The sequence below is a fragment of the Simochromis diagramma genome, unplaced genomic scaffold (assembly GCF_900408965.1).
Source record: "Simochromis diagramma unplaced genomic scaffold, fSimDia1.1 OVJJ01000200.1, whole genome shotgun sequence".
Taxonomy (NCBI): Eukaryota; Metazoa; Chordata; class Actinopteri; order Cichliformes; family Cichlidae; genus Simochromis; species Simochromis diagramma.
In genome coordinates, this window is record NW_024386894.1 from 448 (window position 1) to 12,351 (window position 11,904).

The following is an 11,904-nucleotide window of genomic DNA, read 5'->3' on the forward strand; positions in this document are numbered from 1 at the left end:
TTTTTGATTTCTACACACCGTGAACACAAATCGGTTTGAGGTCAGTAAGCACAACCAGAATTCATACATAAGGCACACTGTCGATTTTTGAGAAAATTAAAGGATTTTAAGTGTGCCTTATAGTGTGTAAAATACGTTATACAGAAGAAAAGAATATATCCTGATATAATCGTTACCGCACATGCTTCAAATTATACCGTGATATGGATTTTAGGCCATATCGCCCAGCCCTACTTTGAAACTAAGATGGTTGTGGTGAAAATGCTAATCTTGGGGCATCAAAACACAATTTCAGAAACCAACGGATGGTGTCACAGTAGTTGTCCATGTCCATCTTTGACATTACTTATGGTTTAATCCCTGTAAATGTAGCACTTTTTAATAGCCAAGGAATTGGGGTAGGATATGCACTGCATCACTCCATTAGGTGCAACCTTAATCAATATTAAACCGATTTGTGGCAAAGTTTTTGGACTACAAAAACATTCAGACTAAAGGAATCAAATGGCCCAGTGCCAATGTCTCTGTAGTGAATGTGATATGTGAATAAAACCCATTCTTTTGCAAAAGTAAGTCCACTGTCTATATGTAGCTTGTGAAAGTGATGCAGTGCTACTAAGCAAGATGCATGGTTGACATTTAAAAATGTCATTCTGATGAATTCTTTATGTTCATTTTTATATCTATTCATATTTTTAGGATGTATGCGCCCACTCTCTTTCGTTGGCTACTCCCTTCAAATATCAGACATGTTGACGTCTGACATCTAATTGCTGCTTACGTTTTTTATAGGCTTAAATAACTTCATTCTTCATTCAACTTCATTTTCTCTTGATTTTCTAAATCTTCATGGTTATGACAGCAGTGTGTAGAACAAGAGCACCGTTCGCCCATCAGTTAAAGAGAATACCTTTTTTGACCCAAAGATGATGCCTTGATGGCAACGTGACAGTTTGGGGCGACGAACCTCTATTGGCACTACACGTTCCTCTGTAAAGAAAAAAAAAAAAAAAGGAAAAAAGGGAATGCTTGTGTGACAGCGTCAGGTATCGGAAAGCAGAACACTTCCTAGAAATCCTGCAAATGCTCCAACATACCACGATGCAAGACAATGTGATCAATCATGTTGTTCTTGTTCTTAGTTTGGTACAGACAGAAAGGGCAGCAGAGGTCCTTCTGATGAGTAGGCTTTGACTGGCAGGTAGAGTGACCCGTCTCCATGTGCATTACCAGAGTTTTCCTAATGACAACAGGAGAAATCAGTGATAACATTGCAAATCTGTCGGTGTTTGGTGACAACTCGTGTTGAGTAATGAGTAGAAATGACAAATTCAAGATGTCTGTCAAGTCAAATACCTCATAAAACTCATCCAAGTTATTTCCATACATCTAAAATAATTGACAACAATGTCTAAATTTGAATAAAAGAAGCTTCTTCTTCAAAAAGGGTTCAAACAGCAGATAGCGCGGCATGTTTGATTTAGCACACTTTTATGCCAGGTTCTCTTCCCGATGCCACCCCAAAGGGATTTGTGTCTCCTCCTTGAGGCAAACCAGGAATGCATTATGTCACCTGACTATAGAAACTAGCCAGATCCTGCGCATCTGTGATGATGCAGAATTAAAAGTATCAATTATTACTCATCTGAATGCAAATGCGAGAATAAATGCAACATTTAAAACAAATGTGAAAACGAATATTTACTAGGGCCGCTCGATTATGGCAAAAATTATAATCACAATTATTTTCACTGAAATTGAGATCTCGATTATTTGACGATATTTATTTAACAATGTATTGAATAATGACTTTAAAGATTGTCAAAAAATAATATAAAATAGTGTGCAAATACTGATAACAGTGCAAATGTTTGCAATATAAAAAATAAATGAAAAATGTAAACATCTATGTTTAGTGAACTTTGCAGTGTTGCTCTGTGGTGCAGCTACGACACTGTAGCAAAGTTTACACACTATGTCTACTTGATCCACGTCTGACTCCGCCAACCCATAATGTTTCCACACCACTGAAGTTTTTTTTACCTCTCTTTTCAACCAACAGCAGTCACTCTCCTCTCCAAATAACTTCTGCTTAGCTTTCGGAGCTTCCCTCGGGTCCTCTTAATTGTTGTGACACGTGTTCGAAATGCAGAGAGGTGCGCTCGATTTGCCACACGGAGCAGCGCGAGAGTAAAGCACGAGGGAGGGGCTAATAATCGGCTCAGTCATTTTTAATGATCGTTGAAAGCCCAGATCGTAATCGTGATTAAAATTCGATTAATTGAGCAGCCCTAATATTTACATAAAAATATTTTCCAAGTTTTCAATCCCAGAATATCATTTGTGTACATTTTCCATTTTCGAAAACAAAAGCTAAGTAGTACAATTTGCAGATTTTTAGCAACACACTAAATTTTATTAAAGAAAAAAAAGCCAAAAATCTTTTGTACACACAAAACTACAAACTCTTACAGCACCTTACCTTAAACCTGTGAAAAAGTTGCAGTCTTTACATCTGAGGATTTTCTTTCCATGCCAATTTAGGCAGTGCCGCCGGATACTAGACAGGTGTCCAGTGCTGAAATTGCAGAACTCACAGTGAAGCACGCGCTGTTCTCAGGTAATTTTGAAAGTTGCACGTTCACTTTAGATTTGATGCTGCTCTGTGCCATCATGGTGTAGTGGTTTAACTGGCGCCGCACATCTGGGGGCTCCAAGTACAGAGATCCTGTCAAAGTTTCAAGGACCCACAGTCTGTTAGTACTGCTACAAAACCAAAAACTGTTTGTTTTATGAAAACCAAGACCAAGTTTAAAAAACAAACAAACAAACAAAACAAACAAACAAACAAACAAACAAAAACACACAAACACACAAAAACATGAGATATGACTTGCCTTTAATCAGTTCAGGTCGCTCATCAATTTCAAGCAAGCTGTTCATTTTCTCTGATGAATTAGAGGACTCCTTAAACCTCTCTTCACTCTCATCTTTGTCTTCAGTCTCAGCTGCAGCCATGATGAGATCTAAGCATTCAGCAAAAGAATAACCAAATGAAAATGGAAAGACATAAACACAGACATAAAGCCACACGAAATCTCTCAAACCCCTTCTTGTGAAAGATGTGGCTGTCTTTAAAAACTAAGCCAAACCATCCCCGTCTGAACAGTTAAAAGTCAGCTTCTAATATAAAATGCACCTGTGACAAACTCATATTAAACTTGACCAAATCCAGCATACAGAAAACTTATGCTAATAATCTACAACAAAAGACTAATTTTAAAAATTCTGGTGATTTTGAAATCAACGTTCGCAGATCAAAGACAATGCATTGACACTTAATGCTCATAAGATCCCCACTGGTGATGTTACAAATGAGTTCTTACCATTATGCTTTTTCCATAAAATGACTCCTCCAGAGGCCAAAGATTGTTGTCCGATAGGTACAGCAACTACACAGAAAAGGTCTCAGAGTTCCAGATTTGTGGATGAGATATTTGCTAATGCTGGTGAGGGTAAAAAGAAAAAAAAAACGGTTCACAATCATTCAACTCTCACAAAAAATACAGCTTGGGGGTGTGTTTGGACTTGCTTTAACGAACAAAGCAATCAAAATTCAATTTCAACAAGCCTGCGAAAGATACATTAGTCAAACAGAGAGTAGATGAAGTAACTCCTAAAATCTGTAAAGGAGGTATAATTTCTCGACTTTGGTTCTCTTGTCAGAAAGCCATTGTTTCGATTTATGAGGAACGGTCTCTTGTGCAGTTTAAAAGTTATACATGAGTGGATAGAGGTGGAATTGAGGAAAGCGGGAAAGGGGAGTCTAACTTTTTAATTTAACCAGGAAGTGAAAAATGTTTAGATAAAGAAGCTTTCCTGCAAAGGTTTTCCAATACCCATTTAGGCACTGTACTTTTTCAGACTAAACAAGACCAACTGCTAAAATTTCCATTGGCTATGTTACTTTTTAAGTGAGCCCACAAAAAAAAAAAAAAAAAAAAAAAGTGGCAAAATGGCGTGACTGATTTAATATACGAGTCTAAATTTAGCCATTATTACTTTTTTTTAGTTTAGTTTTTAACAGAAAAAAAACCCAAAGTTCTTACTTGTGTTTAATCCAGATGTGGAGCTATTGTCCAATTTCTTGATGGCTGCCAGGGCTGCGTGGCTGTGCTCATGTGAATGCAAGCCTTTCAATGACATAAACATCCGGCCGCACTGTCTACACGTGTGTTTGTCGCCATTCGATTCTAGTTCTGGCTGCTGTACATCAGAGAGTTCTGATGTAGCGGCGCTCTGTACTCGTGTCCCGTTCCAACGATTAACCTCGTTCACAGTTTCCAATGTGGTCATTTCATCTTGCCTGCAGGGCTGGAAAAAAAAAAAAAAAAAAAAAAAAAAAAAATCACAGTAATGGTCAAATAACACAAGTAGATCAGAAGACAAAGAGCATAGACAGGAATTACAGCGTCAACTTACCTCGCTGGATTCTTGCTCTAGTGTTGTGCTAATAAGCGACTCCTTTCTCTGCGCAGCCTGGCCTTCTCTAGCATCCTTGCTCTGTGGCGATCCATGTGATAACACACCATTCGAATCCCATTTAATTGTGTGTTGCAGTGGTCACATTGTAAACCCCTGTGTTTTTCTTTTTCCTCAATCCTAGTGACAACACAGTAAAGTCCAATTTCCACTCTGAGCGGTGAAAAGTACTATAGTGGTCAATGAGCAGCTGCGACGACTTGAATGTTAATTCTGGACATTTCAAACATTTAACCTTTGTGCTGTTGCCTGATTTAAGTATGTTGCTGGGAGAGTTCCATTTACGCTTATTATATTTCTCAAGAAGTTTGTAAATACTGACTGCATCCAATTTGTGATAATTTTGTAGTGGCGCTGGAGGTATTTTCGATACAGTCCTTTATAGGTGCACATCTGGCACTTGTACAACTGTTTGCTGCTGCGGAGGCCGGACAGCAAAGTTGATGGGGATGCCTCAGGAGTTTCCGTTTGTGGAGCCTGTCTACTTTTCACAATTTTTACTCTTCTCGAAGTTTTGTTTTTCACAGAGGCATCCTTCCGTGCTGAGCCCCGAGATGTGTGAACCGGCTGGCTTTCAGTGTGCTCATACACTTTTCTGTCATGATGAACCCTCTTACAGTGAGCATTGAGTTTTGTCAGTGATCCATGGATTTGTGAACATTTTTTACACAAGTACCCTCTTTCATTAGAACTTCTTCCTAAAGTACAATTGACCATGTTTGATGCAAAGACTTCACCTGTCTCAAGTTCATCTGCCCAGACTACAATTGCTGGATGCTTCATTTGACAGTGAGTGAGGGTCCCTTGGTAGCTAACATTCACATATGGACACTTTGGACACTTGTAGATCAAGAGGCTTTTTTCTGCTGTTATGCTAGACTTAAATGTCTTATGCAGACGTTTTTGGGGCTGCTGTTCTGGTTTTTGTTCTTGTTCATATCTTTCAATTACAGCTTCCGGGTGTTTCAATCCACAGTGAGTGTGGAGACTGTGTTTGCTATTAAAATTTGCAGAGCAGTAAAGGCACTTGAACACTTTGGAGGACAATGAGCGAGATCTGTCACTTTGGTCTTCCACCCGCCAGCTTGCGCTTGTTTCCTTGGAAAGTTTTGCACTCAAAGGATGAACCATTCGGTAATGGTGTGCCAGATCTGACAAAGAGTTAGATTTAAAAGAGCATCTTTTGCAAGACAAACCAGCTTTATTTTGTCCGGATCTTTGGGATAGCAATCTGTTTTCAGTGCCATTGCCTCCACACTGCTCTAGAACAGGCTTCTTCTTTTTACAACGGACCATTCCAGGACCGGCATATAACCGAGAACTTACATACTCAACGCAGGGGACACGTCCTAGGTGGCGTTCCTGGTAGTGCTCATAAACTGCTGCAGCTTTTTCATGTCTGAAAACACAGAATTCACAATAATAGCCGCGCTCTAATGATCCTCGTCTAAAATAATATCTTAAAATATCTGTGACTGTACGCTTTACTTTGTGAATTTTCCTTAAATGCGTCTTCAGAGCATGTATCACGTCAGTTTTGTATGCGCATGCGTAACAGTTCAGGGACCTCTTTCTGTGTGGGGTTGTCACTGAGGGTGTTGCTGAAATGACCAAAGACTTTGAATGCTTCTTTGTTTTTTTCTTTTTCATTTTCATCTTGAGGATTTCCTGAGCAGCTTCTTCATTTTGAGTGGATGTTAGAGGAGATTTCTGTGCCTGATCGTGGATCTTAGATGTATGCAGAAGGACTTCTGAAGGCTTCGCCTTAAATCCATGTGTTCTGCTGTAATGGTACATTACCTGATCCAAAGTACTATGCCTGTAGTTACAAAAGTGGCAAAAAAATGCTTTTTCTTCGCCTTCATTTATTATAGGAGGAGGTAGACGGGAAGAAGAGGAATCCTTTGCATTTGCTTTCCTGATTTCATCATGGATTAAAGCTGTATATTCAAGAACACACTTAGTGCTGGAATTACACTTTCGATGAACCTTAGCCTGATGGATAATTACTCCTTTTACAGATGGATTTCCGAAGTTGCATTTGTGGCAGTAAAACAAGTTTTCTGGACATGCGTAGGACTTGTTCTGTCTCTCTCCTGTTTCTGAGGCATCTGCTGTGTAATCCTCCTTATACAGATCTTCTTTTTCCCTACACATCTTCACTTGTTTACTAGTATTAAATTGGGAAGATGAAGGACTTTTTGACATCTTAGATTCACTCTGACGTTTCTGCATCTCAGCACTGTACCCTAGGACATCATCAGTACCTATTGGTGCATCCATAGAATGTTTTGCATAGTGATGACCAAGGATACTCTTAACCTTGGTACTTGTGTAACTGCAGAACTGGCAGTAAAATGTTTCATTTGGTAAACTGGATGAGGAAATGTCCAGTCCAGTAGTAATTTCATTACTGGATTTTGTCGGAAACTTCGAAGATTCCCCTTTCGTGGTTTGGGAAGATTCTGAACGATTCTTACAGGCTTCTGATGTGGTCTCTGAATGATCTACTACAATCACAGAATCTGAACACTTCTCAGATGTCATCTCTGATGCTGCATGTGATGTGGGACAAGCGGACGTTTTGATTTTATCTAATGTGATTACTTCATCTGGGTGGCTTTTTTGGTAGTGAACATCTAGACTCAGCTGAGACGATTCCTCTTGGCATTCAGACATTGAATATCTGCAGAACAATAAGGAATTCTCCACTTCATATGTTGCATGCTTTGCCTTGTAATGTTCTTTCAAAGACTTCAATAGATTGGTAGTAAATTTACAAAGAAAGCATTTGAAAACCAAACTGAGGCCACATGATTTCATGGCAAATACATCTGGGGCATCTGGATGATTTTCCAAGTAGTGCCTCTTGAGGTCAGCTGTGCTTAAAAACTCAACTGGACACTCCAAGCAACGAAAGGTGGCACTGTGATCACTTGCGTCCTGAATGTAGACAGAATTGTATCTGATATAAGGATGGTCACTTTGATAATGGGCAGAAATTTGCCTGATGCCCACGTCACTGTAGTCACAATGTTTACAAGAATACACTTTTGCCGCGTCTGCCTCGTCTTCATCTTCGCTGACTTCGCTGCTGGATGACTGTTGTCTATTTTCATTTTCTTTTTCCGTGAGCATCTCTTCGTTATCCAACTTGGCTTTTTTGACAGGATGACCTTTTAAACTTTTACCACTGGATCTCTTCACAGCACTGTCAGGAACAGTTTCCTTTCTGAATTGCTCCGGAGTTTTAGTCAAATCAGTAGTCAAGTCAGTGTGCAAAAAAGGGTACAACTTACTTCCTGTGATATCTATCACAGACTTTGCTGTGACTTTAAACACACCACTACTGTTTGGACAGGAGCTTGAAGGAGATTCCTGCAAAATTTTCAGGTCCTTTAATGTGCAGTTTGCTTCTGAGGTAGAAATATCTGAAAGAACTGATGGATCTTCCGATGTTCCTGCAGCTTCATTGTTCTGGTTTGCTGAAATGACACTTAAAGTGCTGTCGAGGTTTTCTGAAATGATGACACCTCCTGACACGTTAGGATTTTCTGAAGTTTTGTGACACAGTTCCTCGTGTTCACTTAAACCATCCCAACTACAAGCTTTAAAATCACACCTCTGGCATTTAAAATTATCTCCTGAACTGCTGCTCTCTGTGTTGGCTTTGTCAGTCCCAGGGGATAAACCAGCCTCTCTGAGAGAAATTTCTGTATTGAGGCCATGCACCTTGTTAAGGTGTTCAAAAAGGTACACCTTGGATTCGAAGATCAGCACACAGTGACTACAATGGAAAGCCTCGACTTGGGATTCTTCAGAGACTGCTTGGCTGATGACTTGCTTGATGTGGCCAGAGGTGGAGCACTCCACTGTATCTGAGGGGGCAGGCAACAGACCAGTATAGATCAGCATAGGTCAGTATCTATTCACAAAGACATTGCATATCTCTGTGATACATACCGTTTTCCATCTTGCATGCCTCTTTTAACCCACAGCCTTACACATTAAGTGACACACCTAGACAACTGAAAAAACAGATTATTATTTTTCTCAAGGCACAGAAGCAGCACAACATAATCCGACGCTACTTCGTTACCCGTTATTAAGTTAAACGCACAAGTGAATACTTAAAAAAGAGAGCGAGAGAGCGAGATTGTACGCTTTGCTAATATTATCTTTAAATATGGCAGCACAAAGAACTCAACACCTCTATTTAACTTTCAGTGTAGCATATTCAACAGGAAGGAGACGTAAAACGAGTCAACCGAATAAACAGATCCTACCTATTTTAACAAAATGCCGAGATGTGCAACTCGCTAAAGTGCGCGATGCACGCAAGGTTTTTACTCACGCATGCACACAAAAACAGGACAAGGCTTAGGAGGCACCGTTTTGAACCGCTGCTGGAAGTCGCGTGAACACGGAGCACGTTTCCGCCATTTTTCAAGCGTGTGTGACTCTCCCTGGCCTGTGCTTCCCCCACCGCAACAAAACATCTTCACTTCCGTAGAATTCACCAACCCTTCAAAATAAAACTACCTGAAAACTACCTCCGCTGTGTAAGTAATTAAAATATCAATTATAATGTTATTTACCAGCAGTTACACGAGATTCGATATAACGACAGGATATTTTGGTTTAATACGAACTAGGATTTCTTGATTGTATTTTCTTTTTAATTTTATCAATTTGATAAAAAAATATGTGTTTGTTAATATTCACGAAAACGTATGGAGTTTTTTGTTGTTGTTTTTTTTACTTCCACGCTTAGTTCATTGTGAAATCTGGGGAAACAGTAACCGGAAGTACGTAGATTTCATACCTTAACGCCAAGCCCCCCTTTTAAAAGTCTTTTCTGTTTTTGTGATGGTGTTGTTTTCTGTTTCTATGGCCGGCGATATAGGTATTATAATGTCCAATGAAAGGTATTAACAAATCCTCCATACTGTAAGTGTTATATAGCACCGCATATTTAAATAAATGGGCGCTATTGTTATTAAAAACTTATAACAGAAATCCTTTTTTCAGGCTCGGTTTCTATCGCAGGCAGTTGGCCACGTGCTTGCAGTGACGATGCTTGCTGAGCTGCACAGGTCACAAAGAAAGCAAGAAAAGCTTTGTTTTACCAATATCACCTTGGTATCCCAGAGAAATTTTATACTGATGTTGCAGACTTTTGCAGAGGGTCTGGCTTTTACAACAAGATGAAAGCTAAAACATTCTAGGGGAAAATTAAAGGATCTAGATTTGTGTCATATATCACATCTTCACAGCAGTTTTTGCTCAATATGTTTCAAATTCACTCTTTATATGTTCATGATGCGCAAATCCTTTCGAGGCCGTTTGTGTAAAAAAGGAACGACCATCTCTCAAACGAGAAGGGGCTTAAGAGTTTATCTTTCACGATCTTATAATGCGGTGAATGCAGCCATTCCTCATCTCACAATGAATAGTACTCATACTAAAAAGTACAAAATGAAAGCATGTTTTTCATTATCAACTGCACCACTTAACCAGCCACACTGCTCTGTTTCTATTTTCATTGTAGTCTTTGGGGCGATCGTGGCTCAAGAGTTGGGAGTTCGCCTTGTAATCGGAAGGTTGCCGACATACATCGCCGCTTTACGTCAACTCCGAAGCCCTTTGGAACAGGGCCCTGTGCAGCACTGTTCAGCAAGAGCAGTGAGGTTTCAGTTGTAATGCTGCTTACACTTGTCACATGTTTTTTGCATATGCAATAATGTTGCATATTCCACAGCCCTACCCTGTCTTGACAAGTAAATTTAAGAATCTGTTTAGGACTTATTTATTTTATTTCTCACTTTGAATTTTTTTTTATTGAAACTAAGCTTCTGGCTGATTGGTGTTATTTTAGTCGTTATGCAGCCGTATTGTTTGTAAAGTTGGTGAAGCCTGCAGTTGGCTGAAACTGAAGAAGTCACATAGATAAGTGATAAAATGTTTCTACTAAACGCTGGGTCCAGATGAACAGAAATAAATTTCTAGGATCCGATCAGTTTACACTGACTACTACTCCATGGTTGTTTTGTATGTTAACAAGAACAAAATAAGTGAAGTAGACTTACAGGGCTTGTTCAAAGAGGTTTTCCAACATGTGGTTTTAACCAAAAAAGCATGGGTGCTTTTTCCTTAAAAAGTGCAAAAAAAGAAAGAAACAGGCAATTGTTAAGAACGCCTTAGGTGAAGCAGTGTTAGATAAACTAACAAAACACTGCTATTAAAAAAACTATTGGCATATAAAAGCTTCCATTAAGCTGAATATTATTTATATTATTGCATACATATGGTTGACAGAAAGTGACCTCTGTAGCTATTTCCCATTGAGGATTGCAAAAGAAACCACAAAAACGAATAAAACCAACTTACTGATTGTTTGTACATGTGCAGAGGAGGCAAAGTGGATATACTGGATAAAGAATGCTGAATATGGAGCTGCCATAATAAAAAATAAAAACTAGTTAGTGTGAGACCTGGTTTTTATTTAACCAATAAGGAAATTGTGATGCACACTCCACACCAGTTGGAGGCGCTGGTCCTCCAACTTGTCTGTCAGCCTCAAAGAAGAGACGACCAATGACGACCCAGCAGGGAAGTATTGATGTGGTTGTCATCTGTCCAGTGTTTGGTCTTTTTAAAATCGGTATATTCTCTATTGTAACCTTCATTGTAAGCTTGCTTTGGCGTTATATCACACTAGAGTTAGCAAGTGTGTTGGTAGCATTCAGAGCATATTTCTCCTGTTTTGGCTTCCCTTCATTGGCTTCTTGTTAAGTCCAGAATTGAATTCAAAATCCTGCTCCTCACATACAAGGTCTTAAATAATCAGGCCCCATCTTATCTTAATGACCTTGTAGTGCCATATCACCCTATTAGAGCACTTCGCTCTCGCTCTGCAGGCCTACTTGTTGTTCCTAGAGTATTTAAAAGTAGAATGGGAGGGAGAGCCTTCAGTTTTCAGGCCCCTCTTCTGTGGAACCAGCTTCCAGTTTGGATTCAGGAGACAGACACTATCTCTACTTTTAAGATTAGGCTTAAAACTTTCCTTTTTGCTAAAGCATATAGTTAGGGCTGGATCAGGTGACCCTGAATCCTCCCTTAGTTATGCTGCAATAGACATAGGCTGCCGGGGGATTCCCATGATGCATTGAGTTTTTCCTTTCCAGTCACCTTTCTCACTCACTATGTATTAACAGACCTCTCTGCATTGAATCATATCTGTTATTAACCTCTGTCTCTCTTCCACAGCATGTCTTTTATCCTGTCTTCCTTCTCTCACCCCAACCGGTCGCAGCAGATGGCTGCCCCTCCCTGAGCCTGGTTCTGCCGGAGGTTTCTTCC

The 11,904-nt window shown here is 39.6% G+C and overlaps 1 protein-coding gene across 5 annotated transcripts; it reads right to left on the minus strand.

Annotated features, from left to right (window-relative positions):
• Nucleotides 1-585: 585 nt before the first annotated feature.
• LOC120735032 (zinc finger protein 462-like) lies at nt 586-9,082 on the minus strand. 5 transcript variants are annotated; one of them, XM_040034195.1, is made up of 7 exons: nt 8,897-9,080; nt 8,506-8,570; nt 5,384-8,420; nt 4,483-4,787; nt 4,110-4,374; nt 1,098-1,240; nt 586-990 (listed from the first exon to the last, which is right to left on the minus strand). In XM_040034195.1, the coding sequence occupies exons 2-4, from the start codon at nt 8,513-8,515 to the stop codon at nt 4,604-4,606; spliced, it is 3,231 nt and encodes a 1,076-aa protein (XP_039890129.1). In that variant the 5' UTR covers nt 8,516-8,570; nt 8,897-9,080; the 3' UTR covers nt 586-990; nt 1,098-1,240; nt 4,110-4,374; nt 4,483-4,603. The 5 variants fall into 5 exon arrangements, with proteins under 5 accessions (XP_039890129.1, XP_039890128.1, XP_039890127.1 ...); XM_040034194.1 differs by having other exon boundaries at nt 919-990; nt 4,483-8,026; nt 8,060-8,420; nt 8,897-9,082; XM_040034193.1 differs by having other exon boundaries at nt 919-990; nt 4,483-8,420; nt 8,829-9,082.
• Nucleotides 9,083-11,904: the final 2,822 nt, after the last annotated feature.